This window comes from Colias croceus, chromosome 12, assembly GCF_905220415.1.
Source record: "Colias croceus chromosome 12, ilColCroc2.1".
NCBI lineage: Eukaryota > Metazoa > Arthropoda > Insecta > Lepidoptera > Pieridae > Colias > Colias croceus.
This window is the reverse complement of record NC_059548.1, coordinates 8,162,151-8,180,007: the sequence shown is the minus strand read 5'-3', so window position 1 is coordinate 8,180,007 and position 17,857 is coordinate 8,162,151. Positions and strand designations below refer to the sequence as shown.

Genomic DNA, 17,857 nt, shown 5'->3' with positions numbered 1-17,857 from the left:
AAATATTATAATGATCATCTATTTTACTTTCAAAAAAACACAGAAACCACTTTTTTAACCATTTGGATTTATTGTTTCACCTTTTCCATGTTTTGTATCTTCATATCCCGTAAATGAGTCATAAATTTTAGAGCTAATTTATCAGGAATAGGCACAATACCATAGCGAGGAGCCCAGTTAGACCTAGAAGGAAATTCTACGTTAAAATATTTGTCATTTTGCCTTTCTGTCCTTTGATTTCGCCGTATATTTCGATCCTTTTCATTTCTCAGTAATCCATCGATATAGTCTACTCTCCTATAATTCTTCAGTTTACATCGACCTCTGGAACATTCGGGTTTACTCGTCTCGTACAAGCTTAACTTTTTATCTTCAAAGAATGGGAATGTAGAAATTTCATAATCGAAATCTCTGTTTTTCACAGTAGGATACAACGGCGTAGAGTATGTTGTTATTTCGGGCGGTGCTGTTGTTCTTGTTGTTGTCATTTCAGTTGTTGTTTGCGTTGTTGTGGTTGTTGACGTTGTTGATGTAGTCGTAGTTTTTGTGGTTGGGTTTGTTGCGCTCGTTGAATTCGGTGAGTTTTTAGATTGTATGGTCACGACTAGAGGGACCGGATACGGTACAAATACTAAATTGGATTGCGGGTTGCAGTTGTCACAAATTGATACGCAGCAGGGTTTTAAATTGTCACAGTTTTTGCACGAACATTTGCAGTTTCTGTATCTATCGTATTCATAGTTGGATTCTATAGAATACTCTGGCATTCTACCGCCGCCTCTTCTATACATTCGATTGCTTTGTCTCGGCTGATTCCATCTCCTGTAATCGTAGTCTCCGTAATATGGCCTCTGTGGTTGGTAATAAGGCATGAATCCAGGTTGGGCATTATTTATGAACTGTGTACGTACTTTACAAACCCATAGACAGATATGAAGGGACGTTAGAATCTGAAACAATAGGATTTATAAAGCTACGTTTCAGTATAAAGCAGATATTATAGGTCATTCTACTTCAAGTTATGAAAGATTAACATCCACACTCCTTAATTAATATAGCTTCAATACTTTACGAATGGGTGGTTATAGTTCATGCATATTTCTTCAATTTTATTATAAATGTCCAACTTGTAATATACTGGCCTTATACTGGCATATATATTATATATTGCATATTATATGCAAGCATCTTCGCCCGCGTGATCAAAGGAAATTATAAAAAAGACAAAATCGATGAAAATATGACAGAAAGACAAACAAACAAAAAAAAAACTATATTCATTTATAATATATTAGCAAGGAAGTAACCATAAGGATCATACCGTTTTCATTACTTGGTCTGTTTTATTTTGTGTTACATTTTGTACGATTGGATTGTATTGCTGCAAATAAAATAAAAACAAGTGCTGTTATCGCATTCGCCCTGCATGTTTATTGATACTTTATTTCAGTTATAAAATGTTTTATAAGTCGTCAAAGGAGATTGTTTGTTTTGTTTATATTCGGTATATTATTGTGACTGAAAATTGTTTATACTTACGTATTTAGTTTTATTCAGTCTTATATTTTATTATTGTTACGTCAAGATATTTTAGTTGCTCCTAATGAATCTAGATTAGTTATGTTTGCTCTTAACAAAATTTAGGCGCGTTATTTTTCGTGATAAATTTTTAGATACGCTTGTGCGAAATCTTTTATTCATGGAACAAAAAATATTGTATTTATTATAATATTTTGGGACAGTGAAGTCGTTCCAAATGTGTTCAAATAAATAATAATAGTTTTGTAGTTGGAACATCGTTTTTTTTATTTTATAGAATTAGGTATATATCTCGATAATGAGCTTTACTTGTTTCTATCGTTAGACGTTAAATAAACCTATACTTATTTAGTTATACAGAGATTTGGCTAGTATAGGATAAATATATAGGCTAAATATATAGAACCTAGTTTATAGAATTATCAAAATTCTCGATTTTAATTAGGATATGGTCTAACTCAATCGTGCTCGTGCAAATATAACATCTTCCCAATGCCTTATCGAAATATGTATTATGATTTATGATTAGTCATACGAAAGCCTTGCGAAGTTCGCCGTGATCACACCGCACCGTGATGTGACAGAACTACTCGTAACCGATAACACGCTACAAGGTTTTGCTACGGCAAGTCTGTAGGCAACGGCATTACATAGGTAGGCTACTACGCTCATAAACATAATATTTTCAATTATTTTGGCTATTGGATAGGTTTATTAGATTAAATTTCAACGGAAGATCAGACCCATCTTAATTTTACAGCCAATCGTTACATATTGTTTCGGCACCATACTTAGCTAAGCTGGTTGTTTGTTACGAACTGTTTACTATTCATTTTACTCTCATTGCACTTAACCACTACAATATATAAGCCTCCGCCCACTCATTTAGCACCCGCTGATAGAATGCAATACAATCAGGTTTTGATTGCCATCTGACCTTAGACAACCTTGGGGCCATTTAGCGGGCAGTTATCGTTCTGCTTATTAATAGAATCTAATTAAAACTTAACGAGAACCAGTTAACAAGTACATTCCGAGTGCTTTGAGCAGATAACTTAAATAGCAATTAAGAGTAAAGTTTTCACTATCACTATTTGCCTTGTAGCATATTATGGTTTAATGGACCATAACTAAGGTACCTACCTATTAAAATTAATAATTTGTGAACGCTATATACATAACTTGATAATAAATTTCTTCAAAGAATGGTCAGTGGATACGGTATACTAGTCATATATCCTGCATATTGGTAGCGGTGATTGATGTGATGAACGAAGTTATTACCTACTTACTAGTTACTATTCTATTACTATAATACAAGGTACTTATTAGTTTTGAGTTGTTGAATTTTCAATTACAATAGCTATGCGTCACTATTATATATTTCATAGAAGTAAGTATATGTTTATGAATATTTTAATAAGAAATGTGTACAATTCTCCTCTACGGATAACTGAATACGCCTACGAACGCAACGGGCGGCGGGCGCATCTATAACTATATTTCAGTCAAACTAACACGTTCTACAAATTAAGAAAAAAAGTGATTGGATTCACATCATAATGTTCTTAATTAGTATTCATAGTGTAGGTAAAGGCTGCCGTTTATCATTTGATGAATCATTAATAAGGCAATATTAAATGGACATCACCTAGTTACAATATTCGCATTACATGACTGTAAATCTAATTCAGAGAATATAATATTAATGAACAATATTATTTAGAGATACAACTGCAACCATAGAGAAATAACGATTAAGTTAAAAACACTTTAATACAAAATTTAGTCCCTTACATTTAACGTATCTATATGTAATTTTCAAAACGTCCTTTTCAGAACTACCATGGGAGTACCATAAACATTTCACAAAGCTACACGAGTATAAGAAAACAAATGTCTTATTAGCGGAAGCATAACGTTTCCAAGTCGGGTGAACCGTCGTGTCGAACTTTCAACTCTAAAAATACATATATCGTTGGTGACCCCGCACGACTCACGCGCAGTCGCGGAGTTTTCTGAAAGGTCAAACCACGCTCAACTGGCGTATTGTCTCTATAATTTATGCTGAATCGATTAGTTGCTGGATATCGTGATGACTTTATTCATTAGTGAAGTGTAGTGATGTGATTTGATGTGGTTGTCGATGTTTTGTTATTGATGTTTGAAACGTAAAACTTAAACTTATGGATTTGTCTGATTTATGTATTCGTAAGTAAATTATATTTATCAATGAGATAATTCAAAAATTATTATCAATCAACAAGTTTGAACAATTAAGATAAACCACGAAAACTCTAGTTATTAGTGAGAGTTTTACTGAAATTTCATTTATTTCATGAAACCTTGAAACAATTATTTAATAGCAATGTTTTCTATTTAATAATAATTTATTTATAATAATTCGATGAGTGTGTATTCACTATTTAACGATATTCAAACAATTGAAATATGTAAATAACCCAAATAGTGTTCATTGAAAAATTTACAAAATATAAAAAAACAACGCTACGCGTAAAGTTATTAAGAAAGCCAAATCCAATTCACAAATAGTTAAGCTTTTTCCAACGATGAAAGCGTGTCTGTAGCTTTGAAAGTTTCCTTCCGTGGATGCAACACCCGCATGCTACGTAGCTGTAACATCAATTTTTCAGCCAAATTCTCCGGTATAGGCACGATTCCGTACTTCGGCATCCAATTTGGTTTCGTTCGACGTAACGACGTTAATACGAATTTATTTCTATCATTTATGTGTGGCGCTTTAGCTATAATATCGTTGATATATGCATCCTTATTTCGTAATAGTTCTGGTGGTGATGTTTCAGGCTCTAGTGTGGTAGTGGTCGTTGAAAGAGTTGTTTCTATCTTTGGTTCTGGATCTGGGGGTGCTTCAGTTGCTGCCTGTTCTGTTACTTGTGGTGCAATAGTTTGTTCTGTAGCTTGTGGTGTACTAGCGGTTTCTTTTTGTTTAGTTGAAATGATCAAAGGATAAGGGTATGGCACTATGACAATGCTTGATTGTGGTTGTTGGAAGCAGTTGACGCACACATTCCTGCAGCATGGCTTGATGTCTTCGCAAATTTGACAGGAACATTCGCATTCTGAGGAGTCATCGTAGTCGTCATACATATTGTCCATCGGTCCTATATCGTAGTGGTCATAAGTGCGCAATTGATTTTGGTAGTAGGGTGGATATTGCGTCTTTGCAAATGTAGACAGCAGACATAACAATGTGGTGTAGTATATCTGAAATAAGAGTAAATATCTGTTAATGTACGTAGGTATAATGAATGTAATATTAGAGTTCGGTAGAGTTGTTTTAGTACATATTTTCCTGCTAAAATAAGTGAAGTTGAAAGCTTTCAGGCAGAAAGTAATTAAATTACTTTAACCTTATCTTTGCCATAATAAAAGTTTTTATTTTATTACAAGAAGAAAAGTTTGTAGATATTGCAAAAATTAATTCGTTGTGGAGTAGTGCTTCGTGCTAATATAGTATAATTACCGCAGTATTTCTGTGTATTAACAACTAGCTGCTCCGCGCGGTTTCACCCCCGTGGCTCCACCCCTGTTGGTCGTAGCGTGATGATTTATAGCCTTCCTTTATAACCTTCCTCGATAAATGGGCTATCTAACACCGAAATAATTTTTCAAATCGGACCAGTAGTTCCCGAGATTAGCGCGTTCAAACAAACAAACTCTTCAGCTTTATAATATTAGTATAGATTACAACAATGGAAATAAAGATGAATTGTGTAGAGAAACATAAGTGATAAAAGTCGAATTATTCACACAATCTTACCATTATTTCCATTACTATTATTTTCAAGATCCAATTTATAACATCATGAGCTAGTTAGCGTGTTCGTTGCACAGGTGTACCACAATGGATGAAAACATTCGAGCCGATTTGTAGCCATTGTTTTCCGTTACATAAGAATACGCTGCAACCACGAACTGGATTCTGTCTTTATTTGTAACGTAAAACATAACTAGTGTTTAAATGTAAGGCTCTTTAATAAAATTAAAAGAGTTTTTTGTGGTATTTTATTGGTTGCAGACTTGTCTACACTAATATTATAAAGAGGAAAACTTTGTTTGTTTGTTTGATTGTAATGAATAGGCTCATAAGCTACTGGACCGATTTTGATGAAATTTGGCATAGACAATCTTTAGACCCTGAGAAAGAACATATACTACTTTTTATTGCAAAATATGTACCACGGGCGAAGCCGGGGCGGACCGCTAGTTAATTATAAAAAGATTATAAACATATAGGTAAATTATTTTCATAAAGCACAGGACTAATGTGTAAAACATATTTTAAACCAAAACTTCGTTAGTGTAAATGTAAAGTGCTGAGAAAGGGCCCAGTACATATCTATAAGTAATAAATAGTTACACAAATAAATAGCTTGGTACTTGAGAGAAAGATTTCGTTGTTTTTTTGGCGTTTACCCGTTGCTAAACTTGGCAAGTCTAGTCTAGTTCTATTATAAAGCTAGCCAGATCTGGGAGAGGTTGGCGGGTCACGACCTCGCTGAATATCTACCAAAATACCCAGGAGACCTGGACACCGGCCAAAGACATACCTTCACCCCTACACGATACACGAGTGTCTATATACAGAAGACACTTTGTTGTAAACAATTGCACAATTGTAATAAAGAATAATAATAACTTTTATTTGCTTTAAATATGGTGAAAAAATAACAGCAGTTGTTAACCACATGTTTCGCTATAACAAACATAGCATGCAAATTATCAATATGGACATCATAATTAGACTATATCAAAACAAACAAATGCGTGAGGAGGTAAAAAAAACTCATTCTCAATTAAATCTTTTATTCTGAAACATATTATCATTCAAAATACAAAGTAGGTATACTAATAACATGACATAGACCTATCGCAGTAGCAATTCACACTTTTAAACAATTACGTATAATGTAATTTAATTTTCTCTTTTAAATGATTTAAAGCAATACACCTGTGTTAATAATAAAAGTTAAGATAAATAGCATAATGTTACGCATAATTTAGATAAAAACATTTCGCAATATTTTTTCTTTTTATAAGGATACACAGTTTATATTAGATTATTATCTCTGAGTCATGATAAAGCTACCGCAAAATATTATATTATCTGTTAAAAACTCAACACATAATTATTTAATTCTGTACCTACCTACATAATAAATGGATTGGTATTCACATAGAATATATTTTTTTTTAAAACAATGTCAATTTTTTTTTAAATTACGACTGCTTCGTTGTTTGAAAGCAAGCTTGTAAAAAGACCGTTATTTTTAAACTGTCAATGCTATGACCGTAATCCTTCTCCAAATGATTAGTAAAAGCAGATGTTTTTATTTTGGTGAACATGCGCGGGTCATGACCTCGTCCCGCCAAAATTAGCCCGTGACGACAACGCGTTGCGCGCCAACCGACCGCACATAACCTATAAAATTATGACACTAAAAACTTCTATAAATTTTAGAAAATGACTTGTATGGTTTCTCATTAAAAAATACTATAATTGTGTAACATTATTCAGAATTAATTAAAATATTTTTGTTAGGTAACGACGTGTAGAGATAATGATGTAGAGACAAATGAGTATCGTTACATTCAAATACATAGCTGTACAATATAATGACTTAATATAAAGGAATTAAATTTAGTTAATATAATTTAACCAGAACGTAAGATAATTTATATGAATTTCAGACTCAGTCTATTTAGCAATTCCTTTACGTCCTGCGTTAATAATTTGCCTTTTTAGAATTCGTAGCTCATTCTATTTTGTTTGCTTGATATTAATGCGATTTATTCATCAAATGACAAAAATTATATCTTATTCATCAATGATCAAAGCATAATCAGAAACAGCATTAGTTTGCTTAATTTAGTTACATTTTCATAACTCAACCTAACATAAACGTGCCTACTCTTAACTCTATGACAGACACGGTTTCAAATATAATTTGAAACAGATTTTCAATAGTGTCTATTCCTATGAATAGGCGCATATCTAACAGTAAAGCACTCAGTCTAGCCAGATCGACGTTAGAATGAGGAACGGCGTGGATTACAGACAATGAGCGTTATCATTGAGTTTCCTTGAGCGCGATAAGGTTTCGCTTTGTCCGTCGGAGTCACAGTTCGCTATCAGGTCGCTTATCAGCTTATCAGCAGTCACGACGGTATGACCGGTCGCACGTCTATACTTTTGCCCTTTCATTGCACTGAAATTGCGTTCCGATTTACCGTTCAAGCAATTTGTCATAGTGTTTGAGTCTCGTTTTAGCGGCTGGGGTTTCTTACTTTATGGTTAGTTTCAGTCTCGTATTTATTATTATTGTTTAGATAATGTTTCACATTTGTTGCATTTGTTATTTATTTGGAGTTGAATGACTCTACATTTTTAAGGACAGAAAAGGAATTTTCATTTAATATTGAGGGAAATGGATTCTTGTTATTCCATAGAAAATAGAACTATATTATTAAGGCAACAATAGGGAAATCTACTTTCGTTCATGTCGACGTTCCTCCTCTCCGGTTTCCTTGACATTCTATATCAGCTACAACACTGACCAAATATAAATTGTATGAAATGGATCTTTTAAAATGTATAAAATAACAGCTGTTGTAAGTATTGATAAGTAAATAATAGGAACTTCGTTAAAAGATAATTTATTGGCTGATAAGCTGATATAATATTGTTTTTGTTGGTGTGTCTGTTTATAAGCTTCACAGCAAAACGAGAGAGAAAATGAATTTCCCAAGCGCGTGTTCTCGGCGCGTGTCATCCTGGCAACATTTACTAGTTTTATATCTCTTTCAAACCATAAACTTTCATTATCTTCAGAAACGTAAACAACGAGATTTATGCTGAAGTCTCGAAATTTTTTAAATTGCGAGACTACAGCATAAATCTCGGACTGAACATTCATTATTATCTAATCTGTATAATGCAATTTAAATTGAGAATTATTTTATTTATCGATTGATTATTTCGTGTGATATTTGTCATACCTATGAATTTTATGTTACAGTGAAAACATGTTTCAATACGTACATATTTCACTGTGCTGACTACATTGTATGAAAATTATAGCGATATTGGTTCAATGAACAGTGTTTTTAATTTAACATTGTGTTATGTATGAAATGTCTTATGTATGAAAATCGCTCTTATTTCTTTATTTTTGCTTATGAGGATTTGACTAAAAGGTCATTTAACAAGTGTAGTTTAACCTCTACTTTGACCTCTTTATTCCATAGTCTTGTAACCTCATGCAAATGTATAAGACAATTTGATTGCAGATAGTTACTTAGTAGATGGTAAGGAATTTTACATAAGGGTTCGTTCAGCAGTCGCTAGTGGCATCGGAAGGTTAAGAGCCCGTTATCGGCTCTTATCAGACTCGTACGTACTATGCCCCATTTGCTCGTTTGACCTGACACCTCAGTTATCAGTTGTACGTCGCGATAAACCGCTGTACATACCTGTTGCTTACCTTTAACACTATTTGTTTCTTTCTAAATTTGTATGGTTTTATGTGTAAGTGCCTTATTGAATTCAGTGTGTTGTGGTTTTGGAAAATCTGTTTACGCAGTGATTGGTTATTTGATAAGTAATAATGTTATTGCCAAAAGTTCACTCTGGATCATGTAGGCTGGTAATGAGGTGTATGTAGGTTCTGATAAACTGTCCGTGTCCGCAGTCCGTGTTGTTATGAGATATTGGTTTTATTTTATCGAATTCAATAGTATATTCAGTTGCTCATAAACATAATATATTTATTGGTTTGTGGTATGGAGTTTGAGCCACATAATTAAGAACAGTTAAATGTAATATCAAATTACTTTTTCAATAATCAACAACATGAATCTGTAATATTTGTTCAGTGACTAATTCTAAGAATTTGGCACGATTATTTTCCGAGTAATGAAATAAAGATAGTGTGTTTATAAAGAATTGATAGCACTCCTAGTATAATAGGTCATTGTAGCACTCAGTCAAAATAGGAAATAAAAATGTTCAATTAAAAGCATAATCTTGTTTGGCTTCGTCTTGGACTTTGTTGCTGTCATAGATGACGAATGGCAATTGTAAAATTTATATTTCAAATGATGTCATAGTGTAGAGGCTTTTATTGTATGGAATTAAGATAGAATCTCAATACTTTGTTAATTCAATAAACTATTTTTTTTTGTTCAGGTGAACATAAAAGTAAGTTCTAATCATACCGTAGTAGTATTACCGTAACGTGTTTACAATCGCTTTCGGTTTTTTATGCAGTACATATACTATGATATCCTACGGGACTCTTCTCGGTTCTGATAATTTTACTACTTTTTTATTATTATAATATGAAACACATCTCTTTTATTAATTCTGTATTAAATAAAGGAAATATACACACAACGTCAACATTTTGATAAATAATTTGTACACACCACAAGATTGGCTAACAATACAATAATATAGATTGAAATATTTGAAAATGATAAATAATATGATTATAGAGGTCACAGCCACGGCCATATCTTTTATCTCTCGATTATTTATGTACTTGTAATCAGGTACTTTGAAATATACCTATTATTTATCTGTTTGTGTCTCTAGTGTGGATATATTTCCTGAACTACAAAACTTGATAACAATTTGACTTACAATTATTTATATATTTCCATTTGACAATTTAATTTAATGTAGGAATACTAAATATTTATTTTTAAATTACATAGGGATAGGTTTAAATTACGGCTAAGGTTTTTTCTCTTCGCTTACAGAAAGACGTGAAAAGAAAATAATTACAGACTAGAACTTAAGAGCATCTCTATTAAAATATCTATAACCAATTAAAAAACTCTAAAATAGACCGAAAACTTTATACTTACTTCACAAAGATATTTTTCTACATAGGGTTTTAAATTTAAACTTTATATTATCCTGACAAAAATGTCTGAGACTGTATTACAAAAGTGTTCAAAAGAACAATCCGTGGAGAGTGGTAAAGTGACTGATAAAATAAAGTGTGAAGTGTCAGTGAAGGAAGAAGACGAAGATATAAAATCTACGCAGCGAGAGAACAGGCTGACTAGTATTATAGATCAGCTGCGGTACCAGAATATGAGTAAAGGTAAGTTATATGCTTTTATGAATGAAATTTAATATATATTAGGTAACTTCTTGCTAAACAGTAAGCCGTAGATCTCACCAGTCATGTCGATTTACCGTCATAAGATTATAAGAGCGATGGAATTCAATTATTTTTCCGCGCTATTTACTCTATAGTGCGTTGAAGATTCGTCCTGGATGGAAGTACATAGTTATAATAATTTCAGCCGGTGTGGCTGAAATTCAGTCAGGAGGACTTATTATGATTAAAAGGTAGAGTAAGAGTAAATATAAGATAAAGGTGTGCTACATACGTCTAGCAAAAGTATTCATAAAAAAGTCAAAAACAAGACAGTATCTATTGTAACAAAATTTCCTCTTGTGATACATAATTTATGATAGAGCTGATATTTTTCAAGTTCTTTCTTCATTGTTGGTTTGTTTTAGCGCTGATGTACTAAACATTTCACTGTATAATTACTTTGTCAAATATTATTAACATCATAAAAAAAACTAATTCACCTTACAGAAGACTTATAATAATTTGTCACTTAAAACCATAAAGTGAGTACCATAATACAATCTTAAACACACGTAAACCAAATTAAAAGTAAAGCAAACATGCAATTATTCTGTCGCTAAGGTCACGGTTCACACAGTTCACGGATCCAAAGCAGAACCGCAGCACGATACCATCAGCATTGTTCGTAGATCAGATCCATTGGGAGCGAATCTAATTGCGCGGGCGCACCCGACGCGTGCCTTTTGTCTCGCTGGTAATTACTCTTATAAATCCACTAAGCGATTTACATTAAGGCTCTGGTTGTGTAGAGCAGAGAAGCGAGAGCGGGTAGCGATTTCAATAATAACGAGCTGTTTTAATAATATCTAAGCTAAAAATACTACTTCCTGGAAATAAGACTGAATGAAATATATGGGATAGAGTTTTATTTTATCGTTTTATTTCAGAGAAAATTTCAATTGTAAAGGTGATTGTTCTCTTGGCGACCGAAGGATCAAAACAGAATTAAGTAAAGTTCATAATATAACATAATATAGTAACTCTAACATTAATAATCTCTCAACATGGGCCTGTTACACTACTTGCTGACAGCATATTAAGATCATTTTGACGTTTATTTTCATTCATCATTAACTGACAGATAAGCTAAACAGAACATAACCAGAAGTTGTGAGAGCTTTCCGCGCAACCCGCTACGTAGCGAATGCCTCTGATAAGATCGGCTCAAAGGTTGTGACTCTGTTTCCGTTGCGGTCGAGAATCCTCGGTTTCTATTAGAATGGGAGATTTACGACGTGTTGGATTACATCTCTGTAATTATTTCACTGATTCTCTTAGTAATAACGCTCAACCATTCGTTGCTTAATATTCTGATTGCCTATTAGAGCGTTGTGCTGATTACAATGCTATTGAGATTTATTTTGTTTTACTTTAATGCATGTCTTTGATTTTACTATTAGATTATAACATGTTGTTACAATATTAGTTATATTTACTACTAGCTGCGCTCCGCGGTTTCACCCGCGTGACTCCGCTCCTGTTGGTCTTAACGGGATGATATTATATATGGGCTATCTAACACCGAAAGAATTGTTCAAATCGGACCAATAGTTCCTGAGATAAGCGCGTTCAAACAAACTCTTCAGCTTTATAATATTAGTATAGATTTTACTAATAAATTATAACACGCAGCTGGTTGTATATTTTTTAAGTATTGTAGGTCTGTGCTTTTTTCAAATCATTCTACTTTTATTATTTAGTGTCTGACTTATTAGTACCATGACAAGAATGTGATATAAACAGCACACACTAAATTATTAAAAAAGTATCGAAAACATAATGTAGAGCCAAACGATCACATGTTTTGTACAGTTTTAAAATAACTCGACAGTGAATATGACGAATGTCATTCATTTTTTAAATACATTTTGAAATATAAAATTAGCACTTGAGTGTTACAATCAAGAGTCAAGAGGTTTTGGAGGTTTCCGATAACTAGAAAATACGTAGACGGTAGAACTAATCCATACTAATATTATAAATGCGAAAGTAACTCTGTCTGTCTGTCTGTCTGTTACTCAATCACGCCTTAACTACTGAACCAATTTGTATGAAATTTGGTATAGAGACTGATATTTTGATACCCGAGAAAGGACATAGGATAGGTTTTATCCCGGAAATCCCACAGGAACGGGAACTATGCGGGTTTTTCTTTGACTGAGCGGGCGATGCCGCGGGTGGAAAGCTAGTTACTTATATCTTTAAGGTACTACAAGTTCATAAGAAAACACTGCGACAAATTTTTAATAATTCTAAAGTAATTGTAAGTTAGGCAATTTTTGTACCGTAATAAATTGTAAATTGTAATAGATAATTTATGTGTATGTTTTATTGTATGCTTTAATTGTATTAATGCTACAATTTAATTAGAAAATTGATCCAAATACGAGGAGGAAATCATAAACCAGAGACTATGACTGCAATCTAAAGTCTGTTTTGTTTTAGTCTGTTTTATATTTTTAGTTTTATATTTATATAAAACGGAGTTAGATTATACGGGATTAGGACCTATGGTAATCTACGTTTTAAATGTATAATTATTTTAATTAACTTCTTGGCGTCAGTATACCATCAAAGGTTTTTATTAGTTCGACGTATGTACTTAAACTAAAGTTACATTACGTCCGTTGATTCGTAAAGGTGAACGTGAGAAATATAATAGATTTTATGCAGTTCTGCGTGTGAAACTGTCGTAACGTCGTCGGAACTGTTTGTTTTAATTTAAGTTTAATTATATACCTATCTTATATCATTCAGTTAACGTTAAAACTTAACGTGTTGCGTCTATGAATTACAATTCACATTCCGTTCAAAATTAACGTAATTTTTATCAACATTTTGTTTGCATCTTTTTGGCCAATAATAATAAGAATAGCAATCACACTTCTTCCTTATTATCATAATTAACAACCTGTACCTGTTTCTAATGCAGAGAAACTGACTTTCAGACTATGGCCGGTTGCAGAGCTTCACCGACCATCAGTGCGTACGTCAGTCGCGCTTGTATGGAAATTCATAAAACCGTTCATAGCTAGACCGACCATACGCACGCGAATTTCCATACATATGACAATGCGCGACTGACGTACGCACTGATGGTCGGTGAAGCTCTGCAACCGGCCTATAACCCACCACGGTGGTCAAGTAATATCGTTAACACATTCTTGGGCTCTACCTTCAAAGGAAACTTCTCCCGAAGAAACTCTCCACCAATACAAAAAGTGACGAAGTGAATAGTTATCCGAAAATTTAAAATATATTTTTGTTAGCTGTACCAACTTCAAACTACCGACTTTGTGATTGAAATTTAACCTCACCACTCAACCAAATCGCTCTCATAGCACGCTCTTAATTAAATACAATCACAAAGGTCTTTCACAATCTGATTTATTCAACTGCACTTTAATTACGTGTTAATAGCATTGGATTGAATAAACGTTAAGTGTTAGCGGTCATCACGGGTTAATGGACCCTGCGTGTTTACAGGAGCAATTTTCACTGGGAACAGTGATTGGGATATATGCCTTAATTGTTTATTTAAATGTTTCCATTCATTGGTAAAATGAGATTTTAATTGGTTCTTGTAATGACAATTACTTGTTTCAATTGGATTGATTGAGTTTAAGCAATAAAAAATAGCACGATTGCTCTAAGTTCTCACGACTTACCTATACTTACCTGTGCAGATGAGTAATAACAATTAAATATAAACATAATTCCTATGTACAATATTTATTATATATCGAATATTTTGTCACTTATTTCATAAATTAAATCTTCCTCTTTATTCTAGCTTATAATAGAAGGAAAAGTGCATCCACTTTAAAATACACTATACAGCCAAACAAATAAACTACAAGAGAACCCTTTCTTACTATTTCACCAACGCTCCATTAACATGACTTAAAGTGAGTATGCGTTTAACAGCCTACGTTACATTCCTAATTGTAATTTACTATAAAGCACCTGCATAAATAGCTGACCTATCTCAATTAGCAGTTACGGCGATTATTTAAATAATGATTTAATAAATTGTTCGAATGGAAGACGGGTTTAATCAGCGCGTGCAATTTATATCTGATGCGTTTTATGCGCTTATAAAAGGCTGATTTTGTTCGTCAATTCTGTTGTATCTTTTCATAATGTAGTAAATGAATTTGTTGAGGAAATAAAGCATGTAAATGATTATGATATATAAAGTACGGTGAAAAGGAAAGTTTAAAAAAAATACGTAGATACCTATAAGACATGAAAATATAAAAAACTATGGTCAAACTTGTCCACTGTATTGTTGCAATTAAAATTTTGTTTATTCATCCTTAATAATAAATTATAAAAGTATGTTGTAGAAGAAAGCGCACAAAGTTTAATTGGCTATTTTTTAAAAGATTGAATAGATCTTCAAGATTCCTAACATTGAAAGGTAAGTGTAATAGATTCGTAACAACTTCTACATGAGCAAGAAAAAAATCCCTCTCACTGATTTTTATGTAAATTTGCACCTAATAGATTGAGTTAAAGTCCATTTTTGAAAACATGACGTTGAGGTTAATATCTATTGGGTGTGAGCGAACAAGGCAAGCGCAGTGATCTATAGATGGCGCGCGGAACACGGAATGATCTGCGCGGTCAGCATAGAACATAAAAAATGTAGATGCTGTACTAAGTTAGTTTTAATATGTTTTTTATTTTCATATAGGTTAATTTAAACTAATTAAAGAAAGAGGGTAAAAGAATAAAGAGGATTTTATCCTTTACTTTTATAACTTTTTTGTCATCTATACATATAATAAAATCGTAGGAAAGTCAAAACTGTACATTGAATATTTTTTTAAAAGAATACATAATCCATGATCTATAATCGATATAGAAGCCAAAAACATAGTTTTTAGAATTTTTGTCTGTTTGTCGGTTTGTCTGTTTGTCTGTTTGTCTGTTTGTCTGTATATTTGTCCGAGCTAATCTCGAAAAGTACCGCATAGATTGACTTCAAATTTTGCATGAATATTACTAACAGGTCGGGTGAGGCTTTTATATACACATTATCATGCTATCACCTCCGGGGGAGGAGCTGTGAACCTTTATTTTTCTAACGTATTCCGTGTATTACACAGCGTACAATCTTAAGACTCATGTTTAAATGTTGTTTTTGGGTAAGCCACGCTATTATCTAGCATTACACTATAAAAACTACGTCATTTACGTAATTTTGCCAGAGAAACAGTTTAATGAATCTTAGTAGTATAAAGACAAATTTGAAACAGCGCCATCTATGGGACTTCATTAAAATCAAATCAATTTACATGTTTAACGCTTCTTGCAAATTTATAATTAAAAATTAAATAATATGATGTTGGTGGGGTTTTTAATTGTACTTATTTATTTAACTTTTTAACCCATGTCTTCCCAGAGTCCACTTCAGGTGCTTATATTTTATGTGAATATACTAAATAAAATTTTACAAGTGAGGGTAGATGTTTATTATTTGATGTCAAACAAGACACTATTAACAGTTAATTGTGACATTTAAAAAAATCCTTCTTGCGTTCCCACAAAAGGTAAGTTGTAGCTTTTTTATTTAATTATTTCTTTATTAACCCCTTATTGCATGAATTATTAAGGAGATGAAATAAAAATTATTTTTTTGCAAAAAAGTGTTTATTAGACCTTACATTATGAGATCAAATTGAGAAAAAAAATTATTTACTTATATTATAGAAAATATATAACGGCGCCATATATGGACTCGTATGCAGTGTTTGTTGTATTTTTTCTGTCATATATGGCTTCGTATGCAATTAGAAAAAAGTAACTAATTAATAAAATAAAAACATATTCCGGATTAATTTCACACACACGGTTGCTAAGCCCCAAACTAAACTTAAGCTTGTATCCTGAATGCTTAGTCAACTGATATGCTACATATACTTTACATAAATCCTATCCTACTTATATTATAAATTCGAAAGTTTGTGAGGGTGGATGTATGTGTATGTGTTTGTTTGTTACTGTTTCACGCAAATACTACTGAACCGACTTCTATGAAATTTAGCACACATAATATAGAGGGTAACTTGGACTAACACATAGGATAGGTTTTATCCCGAAAATCCCACGGGAACGGGAACTATGCGGGGTTTTCTTTGAAAACGCGGGCGAGGCCGCGGGCGAAATGTTAGTACTTTATATGGATACCTAAATAACACCCAGAATCACAGCCAACTTATACTTCGTGAAATTGCTTAAAACAATTACGTTTGTCATTATAACATAAAAACACGTTATATTTTTCACATAACGTGAAGGAACGAAATTGGAACAATATAGGCATAGCTGACGGGCGTTCTTCTTCCAAATTCGGTAATGACTAATCCCATCAGACCGTACAGAATCAAAGTGAAAATCTAGATGTCCTGCAGGAGTTTTTCGTAGCTTTTTTGCGGTAATTGGCGAGTCAGAAATACTGAGGAGACTCCAGAGATGCCGATGTTTCTAAGTTTTTGAGAGACGACCACGTCTTTTGGTAATAAGAGCTTTCCCTGACTTTCGCATTTGCTCTGAAACGGCTAATTAAAAATCATACAGTGGCATATAGCATGAGTCTGTATTTATTGATGATGATATAATATTTACATGCTTAGCATAGTGAGATAAAAGTGTCTAGGATCGATACTGGAACAATCAGTGAAAGTATCCTTGAATGCTGTGCTTGAATGCATACCCAGCCACATATGACATAATATATTTTGGACGGAATGCATACGAAGCCAAATATGACAGATTTGGAAAAGTACAAAAAAACATGATTAAAGCAAAAAAACAACCTAACCAAATGTTTTACCTTATTTTAGAAAGACTAAAGAATGAAGAAATATTTTTTTTCATGGCTTTACTCACCTTTTTGATATTGAAATCTTAATTTGAAAATCACGGTTTTTTCCGCGCACCCAAACCGTCGCACGCGCTAGACTAAATCTATAATATATCTGATGGATAATATTTACACTGTATAAATTAATTACATTCCAATTCTCGATGAAATGCTGTTTAAGATGTAAGGTAGTTTTTTTAGATATTGTTTATAGTTAGCCTATAAAAAATTC

The 17,857-nt window shown here is 32.8% G+C and overlaps 2 protein-coding genes across 3 annotated transcripts in view; one reads left to right on the top strand and one right to left on the bottom strand.

Moving 5' to 3' along the window:
- Positions 1 to 4,092: 4,092 nt before the first annotated feature.
- Positions 4,093 to 5,440, bottom strand: LOC123696240. Its single transcript, XM_045642312.1, has 2 exons — positions 5,342 to 5,440; positions 4,093 to 4,785 (listed from the first exon to the last, which is right to left on the bottom strand). The coding sequence occupies exons 1-2, from the start codon at positions 5,351 to 5,353 to the stop codon at positions 4,093 to 4,095; spliced, it is 705 nt and encodes a 234-aa protein (XP_045498268.1). The 5' UTR covers positions 5,354 to 5,440.
- A 5,058-nt stretch (positions 5,441 to 10,498) lies between these two features.
- The window catches only part of LOC123696496 (polyhomeotic-like protein 3), a 185,003-nt gene continuing 177,644 nt past the window's right edge, over positions 10,499 to 17,857 (top strand). For both annotated transcript variants that reach the window (XM_045642691.1, XM_045642690.1), the window contains exon 1: positions 10,499 to 10,694. In XM_045642691.1, coding sequence (XP_045498647.1) covers positions 10,514 to 10,694 — 181 coding nt within the window. In that variant the 5' untranslated portion in view covers positions 10,499 to 10,513. The remainder of the gene's footprint in view (positions 10,695 to 17,857) is intronic.